General features: G+C 33.8%; 1 protein-coding gene across 1 annotated transcript in view; it reads left to right on the top strand.

Moving 5' to 3' along the window:
- Window positions 1-920: 920 nt before the first annotated feature.
- The window catches only part of C7H14orf39 (chromosome 7 C14orf39 homolog), a 44,346-nt gene continuing 24,649 nt past the window's right edge, over window positions 921-20,617 (top strand). Inside the window, exons 1-11 of the mRNA XM_017961224.3 lie at window positions 921-1,081; window positions 1,944-2,000; window positions 2,093-2,149; window positions 3,191-3,317; window positions 8,609-8,698; window positions 11,989-12,176; window positions 12,270-12,312; window positions 14,080-14,200; window positions 15,142-15,233; window positions 16,645-16,772; window positions 17,903-17,979. Of these exons, the coding sequence (XP_017816713.1) occupies window positions 1,952-2,000; window positions 2,093-2,149; window positions 3,191-3,317; window positions 8,609-8,698; window positions 11,989-12,176; window positions 12,270-12,312; window positions 14,080-14,200; window positions 15,142-15,233; window positions 16,645-16,772; window positions 17,903-17,979 (972 nt within the window). The 5' untranslated portion in view covers window positions 921-1,081; window positions 1,944-1,951. The remainder of the gene's footprint in view (window positions 1,082-1,943; window positions 2,001-2,092; window positions 2,150-3,190; window positions 3,318-8,608; window positions 8,699-11,988; window positions 12,177-12,269; window positions 12,313-14,079; window positions 14,201-15,141; window positions 15,234-16,644; window positions 16,773-17,902; window positions 17,980-20,617) is intronic.

Raw genomic sequence — 20,617 nt, forward strand, 5'->3', positions numbered from 1 at the left:
AATACAATTTTTATTTGTCAATTATGCCTCAGTAAACCTGGAAAAACGAAGTGAAAAGATTTTTCACACACAAAAGAATAAATCTGCTAAATTCTTACATTATCAAAACGTATGTTAGTTTTGATGCATATTAATACCAACTAGTGAGCCATATGACAGCACAGTATAATAGAACTGGTTATGCATATCTGATCTGAGGCAATTAAGCAAGAAAAACTTCTGAAACCTTCTTTTTCACTTAAATATTCTGTGAAACAGCTTAGGTTTTGGTGACTTGAGACAATTGTTGAGATCATTTAGGATTAAAAACATTTCTACCAGAAATATACAATGGATTGAGGCACTTTGGAGGACTGAACTGCTTAAATGATTTCGTTTACACTCTTTATTTCACGTTGGATAGGCAGACAAAACCTAAGAGCATAAATTACCTAAAGACAGCATTTTGGACAGAAAATGTGCTTTATTTGAAACTGAGCAAATGAGTCAGTCTCAAAACGTCCATTCGACTAATATGTATTTGAATTGTGCTTGCTTTTTAAGATGTTTTGAAAAATGCTGAATTCAGAATTGAATTTTGATTATTGAATCGAGTACTTTTTACTGTCTTGTTAAAGTTAATATCAATTTTATTGCTGTACTCCAAAATATTTTTAAAAACTTGTTACAAGAGGAATAAATAGGCTTTTAAAAACACTAGTCTTCAAGAAAACAGGAGAGTCCCTGACAGGTCCCTACTTCTTTGAGGGTCCCCTGACTTCAGCACCCACTTCTGGGGTTTTACGGGGCTGGCTCCGCGCTTCCACCCGCGAAGAAGGAACGGTTGCAGCCACTCAGGTCTCGTCCAAAGCGCGATCTCGCTGCTCTTCAGCGCGATCTGCAGATCCCGCGGCGTGCTCCGCGGGGTCTCTTAGGGCTGGCACCAGGGGCGTGGGGGCGGGGCTGAGCGAGGCCAGACCAAGGCTCCGGCCGTTTGGAGTCAGGATCAGCTGTGGCGTCCCCGGGCCCGGGGATCCTGAGTGGAGTTTGGGACCCCCAGGGAGGGAGGGTGTGGGCGTTTGGGTCCAGAGGGGCTGTTTAGGTGCGTGGGGAAGGGAGCTGTGTGTGTCGGTTTTTCCCTGGGCCGGCGACTCTGAGGGGGAGCATGTGAGTGGGTGGGAGGAGACTGGCTGGCCCTGCCCCTCAGAACCACCAGTGTCGCCTTTTCTCAGGGGTTGGTGCGGCCCGAGGCTGTGGGCGCGGCCGGGGATGGGTGGGGGGATGCGGTGTTGCGGCCTCGGGCGAGGGGAAGCCAGGACAGGAGGCTGTGAGGGTGGGAGTCGGCCGGCGAGCTCCCACCGCGAAGCGCGCGGGCTGTGGCCCCTGGGCTCTGAGGGGAACGGTAGACACGAACCCCGCCTCAGGCGTATGCTGTAATGCGAATTGGCAGTCCTATGAAAAACTCCACTTTTTTGATTCTCCTTGGTAAATTCATAAGTGCGAAATCACACTGTTTCTCTAGGTTTACCCGACTGTTGGGGAAGGGCTTTCGTTAGAATTTTGCTACACGTGGTTGTACACACGCCACCAAGGGACATATTCAGAACGTTTATTTTAAAGGGCACATCCTGTGGAGAAATCTGGGTGTCCGTGAACCCTGGAAGATCCGGACGCTTGTTGCAGTCCCACGCATAAGCGGTTATGCGGGTGCCTCCCACCCCATCCCCAAAGCTTCAAGTCGTGCGCCGACTCAACAACGATTTCTGAAGCGCTCGTTGGGCTTGGCCCAGGAAGGGACTGGGAAAGTCGCCATGGGCTCAGGGGGCCTCTCTCCTTCCAGTTCTGGCTCCGCCCACATGTTCCTGTGAAGAATGCTATATTGAAAAGGTCGTTACCAAATATATCCTGTTTTGCATATGACTTAAAATCTTTCCTTATAATTTTTTTTTTTCCATTTAACATAGTATCCAAGATGAATGACAGCCTGTTTGTCAGTTTGGACAGACTTTTGCTAGAATTTGGTAGGTATAAAGTGAAAAAATAGGTAGCTTTTTGTATGAGGCTTTGGCATTTTAACAATGAATTGAAGTCACAAGAGAGTTGTTTATTTTAGTCTTCCAGTATGAGCAAGACATAAGTACTAAAGAAGAGATGATTCAAAGAATTAATAGTAAGTAGCTTTGCATGATCAAGATATTTTAGTCTTTTAATTCCTTATGGCACATAATATACAATTGCCCTGTTTAGGGCAACTTATTGTTGGCGTTATAACTTTTGTGTCAGTTCTCTCTAGCGACAAATAAACTGTTTACCCTAGACAAAATAGATGTGACTTAACTATAGTTGTTTGATAATAAACTTCTATATTCAGCATTTAATTATTTTGTGAAGAATTTTGTCTTAAGTAGAAATGACCCCTTAGGTGCAGTTGAAAAGATGTTATTTTTCTCTAATAACAAGTTATTTCAAATAGTTGAGTGAAATTTTTTTATCTTTGTAGAAACCACCAGAAATCAGGGATCAAAATTGATAGATGCCACATTTTCAGGAATAATAATTCTGAAAAATAATGTTATCAGAGAAATAGCAAGGCAAGTCACACAAATACTGTATAGTATTTTAAGATCCGACAAAACAACCGTAAAAAATAGAGTTCTGAATTTCTTAATCGTTCTGAAAAGGTCGAGTTTAGTTATCTTTTCTGCAATCAAAAAAATACAGCATATTAAGAATTTATTTTAATCTTTTCAAGAAATTATGTCCATTTTATCTTATTTAATCACTAGTAACAAAGATAAGTGAGTTTAATAATTAATTGACATAGAGTTGATGAATAGAAATTTCACATTTTTCAGAAACAGAAGGCTTGTGTTAGTATCATTAATGAGTAAATGTTTGCACGAATTCATAGCATCTTAAGATACGATTGACCTTAGATATCACTGAATCTAGCCCTCTTATGTTAAAGATGAGGTATAAGGGACATTTATTTCTCAATCCCAACTGAAATCCTTCTTAGCTTCTGGCTATAGGATCAGGCCTGGCCCTGGTTCTCTGCATTTTAGTATACGGTTCCACCCATCTCAAGCCTCATTTCCTCTCCATTCTCTGGCTGTCTTCCTTTTAGGTAAGCTGCCATACCCATTTTTTCCACTATTTGTTTATTTTGAATTTATGATTTCTGCGTTAAGAAAATATTTCCTCTCTCTAGAATGCTGTGAAGATATTAAGGAAAACAAAGTAACTATTTGTAGGATACATGAAACTATAAATACAACAGATGAGGAAATTGATCATTACTGTAAACATAGTGAGGAGATTAAAGACAACTGTAGAAAGTGAGTATTTGAAAGAATCAATTTTCATTACATTGTTTTATTCAGGGTTTTTGAGCTTATAGTTGAAGATACTTGCTTCAAAGTAGTATTCTATATTAGCTAATGAATCAAGTTTTAATGTGCCTTGTTATGCCACTATGTAAAGGGATTATAGGAGGATCAAAAGAGAAATAGAACTAAACAGCTATAAGATCTCACTAATTCAGATCCAGTTAATCTAACTATAGACTTTTGAATAAGCTCAGTATATAAAATTCCTATTAGATAAATTTGAAACGATTTCCATTTTTGAATTTTCAAGATCTTATTTTTGTGTGAGGGAATACAGCCTAAAGTTTTTCAAAATAAACATATTTGTTAAGAATTCTTTCAACATGGCTTCAGGTTCTGGATTCTACTAGTTAACTCTAGTAGAAGACAAACATTTTGAAACAAAGGCATAAAAAGAACAAAGACTTATTACAAATATAAATTTTCTGTACTTTTATATGGATATTGTAATAAGTGCTATACTTTAGGATCATATTTGTTTTGAAATATTTTGTTATTCAAAATTTTAATAAGCCTTTTTGGGTTTTCCCCCATTACTTTTTTCCCACTGGTTTTAAGAAATTATAAAAGTAATATATACCTAGTACAAAGATTCAAGCAATATACATATATATGGTGTGAATAGCTTTTCCCTGCTTGCAGTTCCCATCCCCTACTCTGTCATCCTCTGCGTAGGTAATCATTCACATTCTTTTAGACCTTGAATAGTTAACATCATTATTACACACCCCACATACACACACACACACACCCCTGTTTATATAGGTATCTTTCCTTTTCACAAAAATGGAATCACTTCATTCTGCAACTTGCTTTTTAACATTTAACAATATGTAATGCAATTCGTACTATGCATGTAATTGTATGTATATTTCATTCTTTTTAACAGCTCCATGGTATTTATGGTATTGATGTAGCCTGTTATTTAGCCATTCCCCTATTAATGGAAATTTAGGTTATTTCCAGTCATGTACAGATATACTTCTACATATAGAGATCTGATGCTATGGAATGGGCTCCTAGAAGTGAAATTGCTAAAGAGTATGCACATTTAAACATTGGGTGGATAATACCAAACTGCTCTCCAAAAAGTTTATACCAATTTATGCTCCCACCAACAATGTATGAGAACAAAATTTTATGCAGTGACACATTGATTGACTTATTATAAAGATTGTTACTTTTATAAATAGAAAATGAATTATTAAAAAACAATGTAGGAGAGTTCCTATTTCCTCATACTCTTGCCAACATTGGAATTGTCAGTGTTTAAATATTTTGGTAATCCGATCAGCCAAAACTTACATGTTGTTGATCATTTTCTTTTATTTTTATTTGGGTTTTATTGTAGTAGATTTTACCAGTAGTTTTCCTCAATTAGCTGCATTGGGTTGTGGAAAAGTACTAATAGTTTCCCCTTAGAATCTACCGTGTCCTAGATATGTCGTACTTTGTAAAAGCTTAATTTCTGCTGGGTCTGAGGAGGGTCGGTAGGATCTGTTGATTTTAATATGTCTAAATTCATGAATACCTCCAGTGCATGATTTCAGCATGCTGGTTATGAGATTTAAATGTGAAATATGAATCTGTGAAAGTACTAGAAAAATAAAAGTGCTATATAATCTTTGAGAGAGGAAGGTCTTTCTAAATATGTCACCAAAATCAGAAACCACATAGGAAATGATGGATAAATATGACTGCACACAAATTAAAGAGAAAAATACCCTATAATGATGTGAAAGACAAAAGGATAAGCTAGGAAAAGTGTCAAATAAGGATTGTTTAAAAACATAAAATACTTGTAGAAATAATAAGAAAAAGCAAAAGTACTATTAGAAAAATGAGCAAAGAAGGTAAACGGGTAAATACCAAAATGAAAAAAATACACAAGTCTAACACGTGCAGAAATGCTCAATCTTACTAATAGAAATAATCTAAATTAAAGCGATAATTAAATGCTATTATTTTTGACTCTGAGTTTTGCTGAGAATAAAAAAAAAACCACCTGGCACTGGCAAGAAATAAGAATATCAACTCTCATACACCGTAGGAGTGTACAGTAGTATAAATCTTTTAGATGACATGCCAGTATATATTTTTAAAAGCTTTAAAACTAAGCATGATTTTTTAAAAAATAGAGATGGAGTTTCACTGTGTTGCTCAGGCTGGTCTTGACCTCCTGGACTCGAGTGATCCTCCCACTTTGGCCCCCGAAAGTGCTGGGATTATACATGTCAGCCACCGCGTCTGGCCCAAACATAATTTTTGATTAAGTGATTCAATTTCTGAGAATTTTTCGTAAGGAACTAGAGATCCTCTCAAAGATGTAATGTACAACCAAATGTTTATGTCAGTCTTTTTTTCCATACACAGAACATTTTTCAAATTTATTTTTAATTGAAAATTATGTATGTTTAGGAGGTACAATGTGATGTTTTGATCTGTGTATACATTGTCGAAATAATCAAGCTAATTAAGATATTCATCACCTTTCCAACTTATTTTTTTTTGTGATGAGAATGTTAAAAAGCTATTTTTCTAGCACTTTTGAAATATATATTATTTAACTGTAGTCACTATACAGTGCAGTAGATCACTAATTTTTTTTCCTCCACTCCAACTTAAACTTTGTGTTCTTTGATCAACATTTTCCCTTTCCCCATTTTTTCTTTACCTCAGCCCCACCTCTGGTAACCACCTTTCTACTCTCTGTTTATATGAGATTGACTTTTTTAGATTCTGCATATAAGTGAGATCATACAGTATTTGCCATTACCTGCCTGGCTTATTTCACTTAGCATAACATCCTTTAGTTCCATGTGTGTTGTCTTGAATGACGGAATTTCCTACTTTTTTTCAGGCTGTATAGTATTTTATTGTGTATCTATGCCACACTTTCATTATCCATCATCTCTTGTGGGACACTTAGGTTGCTTCCATATGTTGATATTATGAATAATGCTAAAATGAATATGGGAGGGCAGATATCTCTTTGATGTACTGATTTCATTCCCTTTGAACAAATACTCAAAAGTGGGATGGCTGGATCATATGGTAATTCTACTTTTAGTTTTTTGAAGACCTGCCATACTATTTTCTGAAGTAGCTGTACTAATTTACACTTCCACCAACAGTGTCCAAGAGTTTCCTTTTCTCCACATCCTCCCCAAAACTTGTTGTTATTCACCTTTTTTATTTTTTGAGATGGAGTTTCACTGCTGTCACCCAGGCAGGAGTGCAATGGCACAATCTTGGCTCACTGCGACCTCTACCCTCCACCTCCCGGGTTCAAGCGATTCTCCTGTCTCAGCCTCCTGAGTAGCTGGGATTACAGGCATGCGCAACCATGCCCAGCTACTTTTTGTATTGTTAGTAGAGACAGGGTTTCACATGTTGGCCAGGCTGGTCTTGAACTCCTGACCTCAGGTGATCCGCCTGCCTCACACTCCCAAAGTAATGGGATTACAGGTGTGGGCCACCACACCCAGCCTTATTCATCTTTTTGATAACAGCCATTCTAACAGGTGTGAGGTAATTTCTTATTTTTGGTTTTAATTTGAATTCCCCGGATGATTAGAGGTATTGAGCATTTTTTCATATGTCTGTTGGCCATTTGTATCTCTTTGAGAAATGTCTATTCAGATCCTTTGCCCATTTAAATTATCAGGTTATTTATTTATTTTTTCTATTGAGTTGAGTTCTATTTCAGTCTTTTTGTAATGATAGGAAAATATTAGGAGCAACTCTAATGTTCAGCATTAGGGAACTGGTTAAATGAGTTTTGGTGTATCCATGTGAATGAACGCTAGGCAGCCAATAAAATTGTGATATAGGCGTATATTTGTTGACATGGGAAGATGTTAACAGTAAAGGAAGTCTTTTAAAAAGCAAGGTCTCCAACTTGCTTTTTAAAATTATGAATTGGTCAAAGCAGGTTAAATAACAATATTCATAATATTAAGCCAATTTAGTAATTGTATATTTATATATAATTACAAAAAGTCTGGAAGGATGTACATCAAAAGGCCTATAGTGAATACCTTCTCAATGAACATGTAGTTTTATGGAATTTTAAAATAATTCCGATTTTTATTTTAGATTCGGGGGCATATGTGCAAGTTTATGAGATAGGTATATTGTGTGATGCTGAGGTTTGGGGTATGACTGATCCCATCACCCAGGTAGTAAGCATAGTACTCAATAGTTTTTCACCTCTCCCCCCATACTAGTTTCCAGTGTCTAGTGTTGCTATCTTTACAACCATGAGTATTTATGATATTTTAAAATATTGGGAATATATGTATGTATAATTTTTGACCTTCTAATTTCATTTTGGAGAATATTTTCTCAGGAAATGATCAGAAAATCAGACAAATATTTAGGTACAAGTTCTGTTACTAAGTGATAAAAAGAGGGTAAGATCTCAATGATGTTAAAATGTATCATTATAGTAACGTGTAGAAACAATTTATTAAAACAATAATAGTAGTCATTATTCAATATTGAGAATATGATTAATAGTTATTGTCTTACATATACTTTTCTGTGCTTCCAAATTGGGCATGTATACTTTTTGAATCTGAAAAAAATGTTAGAAAAAAGGGAAATATTTGAACAATACTTAGACTGGAAGCCACCATGGTATATATTCATTTTAGATTTTTGTATTGGTAATATTCTTTCAAGTTACATAATAAAAATGTATAAGGGAATATTTGTTATATTCGTATTGTCTGATTTTGTAATTCGTTTGCTCTGGTTTATCTTTTTTTGTTACTCAGGATGATGTGACACCTGTTTTCTAAGTGTTAAAGGAGCAAAAAGCCTCTCTTTAGTCCTTATTCTAGTTCTTTGAATGCTTACTCCAAAAGAATTTTTTTGGCCAAAATCTTAGAAATGTGATGAGAGAGAAAGGCTGATATTGGAGTGTTATAAAGTGTATAATAGAAATGCCATAGCAATACACAATCCAGCCATGTCACATTTGCTCTTTCCCTAGTAATGGTTCAAAAACAAGTTTAATATAAAAATTCATGAATATTGATATTTGAGTATAATAGTCCACAAATGGAGGTAGTGGGAGTGATATGAGATGGAAATACTTTTCTTGATGTAAGCTTGTTTTCTCCAGGAAGAGAAAGATTCATTTCTCTTCAAATGATTATGTTCATTTTTTAATTATCTCTGTCAATTTGTTTATCATTCCATGTTGCTAATTACAAATATATTTTTTTCTATAGCTGGAAGCCAACATGTGATGTTTTTCATAAACATGAAGATTATATGCAGGATCAACTTACTATTTATCAAGAAACTACTGAAAAAGACAAGTATAATGCATATATTAAGTTTATCAATTCTACAAGTTTGTATTACTAGGACATGGTGTGTAAGAATGTCAATTGAAAAATGTAGCCATTTTGTACTATGAAGGAGTTTTTGATTTTAAGTAAATGTAGTATTTTGGACTCCTTGGGTGCAGTGGAAGGTTCTACCTACTTGTTGTAAAGCTCTCTCTGACCCTAGATATATTTAGATATGGCCTTAGATATAAACTCTTTCTCAGTAGCAATTATTATAGCAGAGTCCATCAATTAATGGTCTTTATGAGTGAACTGTTTAGGCAAACATCTGGGGGAATAGTTAACTGTAGAATTAGCTTATTACAAATTTGGGATATTGATTTTTGAAGGATATTTTATATCAAACTTGTATATCTTAGACTGCTGATTTAATGGAGTGGTTATATTCTAACAGAGAAACACCAATAATTGTATGAATTTATTATATGTATAATCACATTGTCTTGGGGATTAAATGTAATTAGTGAATGTAATGAAACAAGGCAAGAGACTTTGAACACATTATATAGCATTAAAATTTCACTTAATATAAAACATTGAAATGTTTTTATTTTTAGTATAATTTGATGAGAGCAGTATGTATTTTTATATTGTAACTAAAAACATATGTGCAAAATCTAGAATGCAATACTCTATATATTCAAAGACAAGTCTTAAGAAAAGGCAGGGACTAAAGTTACAGATATGGACTTCATTTTGAAATTATGGAAATACATGAGATTGCCCATGGAAATATATGGAGCAAAAAGAGGAGAAAGCTGGAGTACACCATCATCTAGAGGGTAGACAGAGGGTGGGATCACTGAAGGAGACTTGTGTTGTCATTTATACATCCTGCTTCATTTAAAAAAGGATTTTAGATGATTTGACTAAATAATCATCTTCAAAGGATAGTGTTTAAAGAAACTAGATTAAAAATCAAGGCTACAGAGAAGTAAGGAAAATATAGGAAATTGAAGGTTTTGATGAAGTTAGAAATTCATGCTATGTATCCCACACATTTGTTAGATACAGGCAGGAATTAAGCTTTCAAATTCCTAGTAGTCAAGGCATTGTGGAAATATAATCAGTTTGGGATTCATAATATTCATTTAAAAAAACAGGTCAATTGCTTAGGGTAAGTAGAGGCTTCTCCTGAGGCTTGAGAGAAATTTCTTCCCTGGGTCCTCTAAAGGGGAAATTGTGCAATGTATTTCAGTGACCGCCCCCAGCCCCAAACACAATATATATAACTGCTTCTTATAACATTTATCAATGTAAGTCATGACTATAAAACATTAATTCTTAAAAATGATTCTGTAAGAGGCTAAAGCAAACCGGTTAAAATATGTACTTCTCTCACGGTGTTTGTTATAGAGGACTTCTGTGAGCTAACTGAAGGTATTAAAGTGAAAACAGTTGTCTGTTTCTTTCTTAAACCAGCCACGTAGCTTAATTGAATTGATGATTCAGTACCAGGCATTTATAAATGGAAAATAACTCATTTGTTGGTTTCGTGGATAATGGAGGAAGTAGAGGCACCAGTTGCTTGTTTCTCCTAATCTCCCATCCCTGTTCAAGTCGTTCATGAAAAATAGTATTGCTGGCACGGATGAGATAATAATGGCTCTTCTTTAACTATGACATAGCTATGCTAGGCTCTGCCGGAGTTTCTATATGGAGTATGTTAGAAGAGTGAGCATGAATATACAGTATGAATAGGGTGGATGTGGTATGTTCATCTCACCTGGAACTGGTGACTCAGGCTTAATTTTCTTATAGGTATTTCTTCCCTGTACCATTTTTCCCAAGCTATTAAATAGTAAGTGGGTCTTAATTAGCAAGTATGCATTTAGAGGAATAGGAGCTTGTTTAGGGCTGAACTGCTTTTTCTTGCTAAAGGGGACAGTTTAGTAATATTAAGAAATTAAAACTTTCTTAAGATTCAGACCTGCTCACCAGCACAGGGCTATTATCCTTACTTTTCTTCTCATGTGTGCAGTTTTTGAAGACTTGTTCTTCCCTAATCTGCTAAGGTGAGATAATCAGAGTATTTTTTAAGAAACTCCCCCATAGAGTATACTTTGATCCAAGAAATGACAAAATCTTGAGGAATGTAAGAACCATATATTTTCAAAAATTTTTCTATAATTTTTTTTGAAACTAAGTATTTGATAAGAATTGGGCAAAAAGAAGATTTAAGAATATATTTTCTATAAAGAACTGGATTTAACATTTTCAATGTTGTTGATTAGAGTTGGCAAACTTTTTTGGTAAAGGACCAGATAGTAAGTATTAATATTTTAACCTTAGTGGGCCAACATCTGTCATGACTACTCAACTCTACTATTAAGGCACCAGAGAATTTCAGATAATATGTAAATAAATGAGCTATAATCTAATAAAACTTTATTTATGGACACTGAAGTTGAAATTTCATATAATTTTAATGTGTCATGGAATAAACTTTTGATTTTTTTCAATCATTGAAACATGTAAAAATCATTCATAGTTCATAGGCTGTACAAAAATAGGTGGCAGATTAGATTTGGCCCATAGGCCATTGTAATTTTGATTCTTGTAGAATCGAGCACAGGTCAAATAAGAAAAAAAGGTTAATGTCCTTTTGCAAGAATTAACTGTCTCATTTAAGATTTCTGCCTAAGTAGATGAGCGGCCACTACTACTGGAGCTGTACCAGAGGAGTTCTTCTAAACCGTGATAAAATTTTCTTCATAAAATAGTTATGGGGTATACATGATGGTGAACCAGAGTTCTAACACATAGAACATGACTTCATGTGGTAATTTTAGCTAATGAAAATTGAAGATTAAAAATATATGGTTATAGAAGTAGCTGAGCTGGGGAGAGTAGAGACTCAGAAGCCAGGGGAGATAGAGGTTCTACTAGGAGTAAGTGATCAGAAGAACCAGGTTCTGCAGTGTTAATTAAGAGCAGTACTAAAAAGAAATCATTCAGTTGGACAAATTTGATCATTGGTGACCTTGGGAAGAATAGCATCATTAAAATGATGGGAGTAGGAGTTAAATTGAATAGAATTAGGAAGTGAATAACTCAGATAATGAAGAAAAAGAGTCAAGTTGAGAAGTGTGGTGGAGTTAAGGAAAGTCTGAAGGACAGGCAATATTGAGGGAAGCAAGAATAAGAAGACATTTGATTTGCCTTTTATGCCTAATTTAATAGACTTTAACAGTCTATTTGCAAAGCTTTTAGATCTATTGTTGTTACATAGACATAATTTCTTTTAATTTTAACAGAGAAATGTATCATGATTATATACGTCAATATAAAGAAGTTTTGAAGCAATACCAACTAAAATACTCAGAAACACCCTTTTCATGTGAATATTATGAGAAGAAAAGAGAACATGAAGAAATTCAAAGCAGAGTGTTGGCATGTACTGAACAATTAAAAATGAATGAAACAATTTTTATGAAATTTCAAGGTATTAATATTTTTATCATTTTGTTTTAATTATGGTATCTTTGTAACAAAAAGAAGATAATAAATCAGCTTATGCTATGACTTTGTTTTTCAGTGCCTGCTCCCTTTCCATCACTTATTAAATGGACATTAAACATGTATCCACAATAGTATTTGTACTTATAATTTTTATTAGATAAGCATTGTTTTGTATTTTGTTACTGTGTTTCCTTTGTGAGAATAACATGGATTTGTTTTGTGTTTAATTAAAAGATTTTAAAAGTCATTTTAAAGGTCATCTTGGATTCATTTTCATGTATATTCATGTGATCAGAAGCAAGCAACTTTGGTAAGAATAAAATGGCATATGTATTTGGGTTTAAGTGGTGTATCTTAGGAACCAAACCATGAAAATGTCATATTGGTCTGTCTTACTAAAGAAAATTCCAGTTAAATGCCTTGATTATTACTTGTTAGAATGGAAGGTGCAAAGGACGTGAGTTACATTTATTCATTCATCTATCATTGGAAACCTACCTTGTGCCAGGCAATACTGAAGATGATACAGAGCTCTTTTCCAAGGAGCTCAGAGTTTAGTAGGGAAGACAGACATGTAAACAAATAATTCTAATACAGTACCACTGTAATAGATGCCTAAGTAATTCTTAATTGGTCTAAGTCTCACCTGTTCGTCAGAGAGCTCTTCCCTGATGATGAACTTGAAACTTTAATCCTCTTTCAACCTCCGCAATCCTTCATATGCTTTCCTATCAGATTATAACTCCACTATTTGTACTAAGTCTTCTTTATCCCTGCATTCTACCTTCCTTTCTGTCTGCTTCATTCTAAACCATCCTTTTAACTCTTCTGCTGCTAGCTTTTTCCATGTTTTGGTTTTAGTCTCTTTGATTTTTTGCTGTTCATTTGCTGCCCATTTGTGCTTTAACTTTTCAGTGGGAAGGGGCAAAAGTTCGTAGATGCGAAAGGTATAGCAAGGGTTTAGGGAGTTGGATGTGGAATGGGATGAGATACAAGGTTGCATGACAAACAGGAAGAGGTGAATGGAGGTAGGAAGATTTGAAGATTAGGATTTAATTATCTGTATCTAACATTTTAATGGAAACTTGATAACAATAGACTTATAAATCATGATTCACCTGAAATTTTATATTCTATCTTATAAATCATACATATTTTAAGGTACAATAGGAAAGCCCTGATTAATTTTCTCTGGAATTCTTGTTAACTGTCACTATTCTATCATTTTCAAATTCTCCTAAATGGATTGTAATTTAGGACATTGTATTAGCTAAGAACCATGTGGAATGTCTATTAATAGCTGAGGATTTTTTACTTGAAATTGGGCACAAATCCAGTTCAAGTAGAAAGTCCAAATTGAAGATCTGCCTCTCTTTTGAGTTCTGTAGGGTACACTGATGAGCCTTACAGAGCAAGAAAAGGGAAATTTGGTCGATTTTGTTTTTGTCCAGCATACTGTTGTTGGCTTGAAATGAGTATAATATTGTCTTTGAACAAATAAATAATGGAAGCACATAAGTTAAATTTGGGCCTGAATTATGTTTTATTAGTTATGGCAAGTGACACAATGAACTTTGATTTAAAAAGCAAAAAAAAAAAAAAAAAAAAAAAAGACTACCCTGTGAAATACTTAACTGAAATAATCCTAACAAATATTTTGTATTAAATGTTATTTTTAAGCTCAATATATAACATAAACAATAAATTATCTTTGTTAGTCTGCCAAATGTTTATGTTATTCTCCTGTTTTCAGATACTGTTTTTAATATTGTTTACTGTTTATATGGAACGTACATATAAATGATGTCACATAATCATTTCTGATATGGTATATATATTATAAATTTAAAATTTACTTACATGACATAGTTCCTTAACTTAAGAAGTGTTAATTTGAGATGTAAAACACAAGATATTCTTAAAAATGCCAGCAATTTTACCAAAAGTTCATCTGAATTGAAGAAAGAAGTAGATGAAATGGAAATAGAAATTAATTATTTAAACCAGGTATATATTTTGTTATATATTTCTAATATGTGTATTAATGTATAAATATAGTGGTATGTTAGTTGACAGTTTTAGAAGAGCTATTTTTACAACAGCCTGATATGGAGAAAGGTTTAAGATAATTTATTTGCCTCAGATTACCTTTGGAGCCAAAATGTATTTTAGGTACTGAATATATTAAACTGAGTTTTGGGGAATAGTTTAGCTTTCTTTGAGGTCTGAGGAGAGAACATGAGGAAGGAATAAGATGCAGCATAATAACAGGATTTTAAAGGCAGTAAAAGACCTACGCCAGGGTTTTTTTAAAAGGTAGTAAATAAAGAATTAAACTTGAAAAATACATGACTATAATCTTTAGCGAGCTAGGCTAGAACTAGTGTAGCCTTTTCCGTCTCAAAAAAAAAATTTTTTTTTCTTGGATACGTTTGGATGCCATGCACGAAATTGTGGCTTTTATTTACATAGGTATGATAACCCATCAAAGTCGCTTCCAAATTCTGAGAAAAATTTGAATACCTTATTTTCCAAATGTTTGAAAATTCTGTTAAATATTGTATTCTTATCATTCATTAACTATGAGGTACTAAATAACAGTAATATCATTTTAGTAAACAGAAGAAAGTAGATGCCATTTCCTTTAAAATATATGGTAACTGTGTCCTTATGTAAGGAATCAATGTCTACTTTGCTTATGACTATCTGTTTTTAAAAAGATTGGAGTTCGTTAAAATCTACATTTGCCAGTGGAATTGTAAGGAAGAGTTAAAGGGGTGCGATTTATTGTTAATTTTGTTTTTGTTTTAATAACTGTAAATAGACAATAGTAGATACTATCAAAAATATGAATCTTAAGAGTATATAGAAAAACATAAGATAAAGCATATCTTTTTTACTGCTTTGCAAGTAATTATTTTGTTTTGCATTCCCATTTGTCTTTTTAGCAGATATCTAGGCATTATGAAACTAAGGCTCTTTCAGAAACTCTGGAAGAAAAGAACAAAAATGTAGAAAACAGAAAAGAACTGAAAGAAAGGTATAGGTAACCTTTAAAATTAGATTTTATGTGAACAGATATTTTGCATCTAAAAGTTTGATTCTATATTCCATCCCAAACCACTAATATTTACACAGTATTGGTAAATTTTGTTGTGCAGGCTATTTTCTATTAATTTCTTATGAAAAATATTATTAACTTAAATATTTTGAACTAGTACTAAAATCTGCTTGTTATTTAGTAAGGCTGAGGATAATATGTAAAGAGAAATAGAGTAGCAGCAGCAAATCTGCTGTTCTAGAACCTGTCAGTTGTATAAGTCATCCAGTGTTTTCCATGATGGGCCAGCAATAGGAGTAAAACAGAAACAATAGTGGGAATAGCAAGGTATTTACTTTTTTATCACCCTGTCCACCTTGACCAGTTCTTCCTTTGCTATAGAGTGAAGATGAGTCAAAGCATGCTGCTAAATGTGTGACATCGTATTTCCTTGTCTTTTGTTTTAATGGTGATAAAATAGAGATCAGTTATAGAGGCAAAAAAAAAAAAAAAAAAAAAGATGGGATCTGCCTGTTATCATATGACAGAAAAATAGATGTATTACTATTGCTGTTTCTGATCAACTTTTACTTTTCCCTCCTACTTAATCCTTTTTCATTCTTCTAAAACTCCTTTCCTCAAGTTCCATGGCCCTTAATCTGATTTTTCAACATACTCTTCTGTCAGGTTAATTTCCCTGATCCTACTTTTTTGGAAGTGTTATTTTCTCGATTCCTCCACTCCCATGTACCACATTCAATGCAAGTATGTCTTTAATTTTATAATGAAGTTAATTGAAAAAATAGGTAAATAGACGGAATTTTACTTTATTGACCGCCTTTAAGAAAAATTCCATATATTGACAGAAACATATGAATATTTAGTCATTTTTAACTCAATATATATTCTGACAGTGTTTATTCTATTTCTTTGATTTAGGTAAAATTTAGTGAAAGCTATTCCTTCAGCAAAAAACTTAAAAGACCCCTTTATGATTATAATACTGTTTTAACAATTTCTGTATTCATGTTGGTTGATTTATTTCTGAATATGTCTTTTCAAAGTTTGAAGTACCATGAAATCTGAAGCATGCTATTTGTAGTTACAAGTTTTGGCTTAAAATGTTTTTGACATGTGTAGAAAGTCTTTTTCAATTATTATATTTTAAAAACAAGAGTGGACTATATTGGGAAGAGCACTGAACTTAATCAGGGGAAGTGTGGTTTTGCTCTGACACCACTACTAAGTAATTCAGTCATTTTGGGCAAGTCTATTAAATTCTTTGGAACTCAGTTTTATTATCTGCAAAATGAGTGGTTTTTATTATATAGTATCTAAATATGTCTCCTAGCTTTAAAATATGTTAATTTTAACTTATCTAATATTTAATGTAATTCACCTTTCTCTTTAGAATTTTTGAAAAAGATGAACATGTACCTGCATTTAATAAAACTCAAAGCAGTCAATTATTTCTTCCTTATGAATCTCAGAAATTAGTAAGACCAATAAAGATGCATTCTTCAGAACCAAGGATTACAGGTATAATATCTGTTTGTTATTCAAAAACATCATTTTTTTTTTTGCAAACACACAGAAGAAATAAAAGGGAGCAATTTTATTTATCATTCGGTGTAAGCAGAAACAATACTGGGGACCTATAAACTCAAGAAAGTGCTGCTTTGAATCTTTCTGAGAGCAAACAAAATATGTCTTCTATACCTAACTTTTTTCTCTTGAGAAAGAAATTATTCACACAATAATTTTCAAAAACAGTGTCTGGCCTGGTTGCACAACTATTAGAGGAGGATGAAAAATTACATATTTTTCATTTGAGGAGTTGATTATCAATATGTGTGACTTAGTTAGGTAAAAGACTTATGCTAATAGTATCTGTAACTTAGTCACTGAGATATTTGAGTCAAGTTTCATTCAGTGGCTCTGCAGATTAAATGAACTATTAGGTTGGTGCAAAAGTAATCACAGTTTTTGCCATTGCTTTTAATTAAAATTTAATGGCATTTGCCGTTACATAACGGTTTTGGCATTAAAAGTAATGGTAGGCCGGTCGCGGTGGCTCAAGCCTGTAATCCCAGCACTTTGGGAGGCCGAGACGGGCGGATCACGAGGTCAGGAGATCGAGACCATCCTGGCTAACCTGGTGAAACCCCGTCTCTACTAAAAAAAATACAAAAAACTAGCCAGGTGTGGTGGCGGGCGCCTGTAGTCCCAGCTACTCGGGAGGCTGAAGCAGGAGAATGGCGTAAACCTGGGAGGCGGAGCTTGCAGCGAGCTGAGATCCGGCCACTGCACTCCAGCCTGGGGGACAGAGCGAAGCTCCGTCTCAAAAAAAAAAAAAAGTAATGGTAAAAACCATGATTACTTTTGCGCCAACCTAATATATTATATTAGATTAACTACACTGGCTAGTTTCTTTGTCTCCTCAACCACTCTGTCTTCGTTGGTGTCATTTCATCTTCATAGTTATTGTAAAACTATTATATAGTAAGGAATTAAGAGTTTTAAAATAATTTCATAATTCCATATTTTAATTTAAACTAAATATTCATGTGGATTTGATTTTCTAAATTATAAGTTTAGGTTAAATGTTGGGGAAGATACTTGATTCTGTTTCCAGAGTTGATTTAAAGTAGTACTGTTTAATAATCTAGATGTAAAAGAAGAAAGTTCTGTGAATCAGTCAAAGCTTGCCAATATTGACTTCAGACAAAAAGAAAATGATACACAGGTAGGTATCTCTTTTTTAGTAGTATAAATTAAATACCTGCTTGCATTAAATGTAATAATGAATGTACTACCCTTAAGACACAGACGGGTGTGTGTGTGTGTGTGTTATAAATTTATTAAATCAGCCATTAGTGCAAACTCAAGGTCTAAAAAATTTAAAGGTGTTTCAATATGGCATTCTGATTGTATACTGTAACTTGTCCCCTTATTCCTAAAAATAATAGAAAAAGATATTTTAAAATACCAAGCCCTGTACATAGTAGACCCAAAACTGTGAGAAGTTCCTGAAGGAAAAATAGCAGGATTGGATTGAAGAGGTAAATTATTGCCCAGGACATGCATAGGATAATACTGTTCCACAAGATAAAGGTATATGGACGATGAGTAAGGTAATTGGTTGCATTACCTCAGTCGTAGTTAGTTTACTTAACCCCCTGTTCATCTTATATCCACTGTATCTTTGGCCAGGCATCAGCAGTGGAATGACTGTCTCCAGGTGGAAGCAGTGAATATGGAAGTTTGGGTGAGAGAGATAGGCAGGTCCCCTGGGTGGTTCTTGATGCCCATGAAGAGTAAGGAGCATACCACCCAGAGAGCTAACTGCTGCTGGCACACTTTTTTATCTTTCCCCATTCTTCCTGAAAATAGTCCAGAGGGAAAGCCTCAATGAAAAATATAATTGTTCTTACACTGGTAATGGTGACCAAAGTAATTAGTGAAACTCAAGTGTAAACATGTATAACTTAAAAAAATTTTTAAATCTGGTACTGAAATTCCAGATAATGTCAATATGGGATGAAGGTGGAAAAATAAATGAGAAAAATAAGTTTACTAGAGTTCTATTTTTTATTTAAGGATAGAGGTAGGGAGAAGATATGAACACTGATGAACTCCATACATTGTTGGAAAAATGTAAATTTATGCATATATATTAAACATTTAAGGGTAACCACCAGAAGAGAAATAGAATGTGTTAGTTTTAAAAAAGTAGAATAAAATAGATAAAACAAAATTAATTAGTCCAACAAAAGACAGTAATGGGGGTAAAAATAAAACAGCTAGAAAGCATTGTAAATAGAAAACAAATAAGGTGCCAGAAATAGTTCTGAACAAATTAGTAACCACAAAAATGTGACTGAGTTAAACCCCCATTAAAAGACAGAACTACTTCTATGGGATATATAAACAAAATACAAGTATATGCTATTAAAGCAGAAGAGCAGAAACAACTTGACATTGAGACTGAAAAAAAAAAGAAAATATATCAGGCAAATGCAAACAAAAACAAGGCAGATGTAACAATGTTGTATGAAATAGAGTTCAGGGTGAAAAGCATTAATGGGGTAAATATATTTCATATTTTTAAAAAGAACAATTTACCAAGAAATTATAAAAACCACAATTGAAAAAAAAAAAGAAAATATATCAGGCAAATGCAAACAAAAACAAGGCAGATGTAACAATGTTGTATGAAATAGAGTTCAGGGTGAAAAGCATTAATGGGGTAAATACATTTCATATTTTTAAAAAGAACAATTTACCAAGAAATTATAAAAACCACAATGTGCTAAATTATTTCAAGTTTCAAAATATGTAAAGCAGAATTTGACAGACTTTCAAATAAATGGTTAAATACACAGTTAAAACAAGAAGTTTAATATAGTCTCTCAAAAAAAAGTACTGATTGTGAGTTTAGGAGTTGAGTTTGGCTATGTGTGAAACAATATAAAACCAAACCAGTGAAATGATAGCATCTTAAACAAGATAAACATGAATTTTTCTCTTACTTGCTGTAAAATTCTAAAGTAGGTGATTCAGATTCAGGACTGATAGCATCATCTCAACAATGTCGTTATTTTTCAAGCTTCATCTATGTTTTGTTTTCCTGCTATTTTTCATGCTATGCTTTTACCTTTAGGTCACTTCATGGTCAGAAGGTAACTATGTAAATGTGCCATCATATCTGCCTTCCAGGCAGGAAAGAAATAGGGGAGAAGGGCCAGCTGAGTCAGCCCCATTTTTAAGGATTTTTCCTGGAAGCTCCGTAAACAATTTATGATATCATTTCATTGGCCAGAACTTGGTCACTTGGGTACCTCTATCTGCAGGAGAGGTTGGGAAACAGGGTTTTTTTGTTTGTTTCTTTGTTTTTTAAAGTAGAACACAAGGAGAAATTAGATTTTGGATAGGACAGGCAAATGGCAGTTTCTGCCACAGAGGTAAATCAAATGGGTGAAAAATAAATAAGAATTTAGGGAATCTGAATAGCACAATTAGCAAACTTTGTGCTCAACATACACAGAATACAGTTAAGTTTTTATTTGCAATATTAACCAAAATTGACCCATTACTAGAATAAAAAGTATATCTCAATGAATTCTAAAAAGTTGCTATTTTTACTTACTATAATTTAAAAAATACAAGTCAAACACAAAGGTAGCCCTCCCCTAAAAAACTTGCAAGATAAAGAGGGGGATCTGTATGGCCATATGTCAAAATATCCATTATTTTTCTTCTTTCCTTGAGGTATAATTCATATACCATGAAAGTTACCACTTAAAAGTGTAGATTTAGTGGTTTTTAGTGTATCATAAGGTTGTGCAACCATTATCACTCTAATTCCAGAATATTTCCATCAC

Source organism: Papio anubis, chromosome 7 (assembly GCF_008728515.1).
Source record: "Papio anubis isolate 15944 chromosome 7, Panubis1.0, whole genome shotgun sequence".
Taxonomy (NCBI): Eukaryota; Metazoa; Chordata; class Mammalia; order Primates; family Cercopithecidae; genus Papio; species Papio anubis.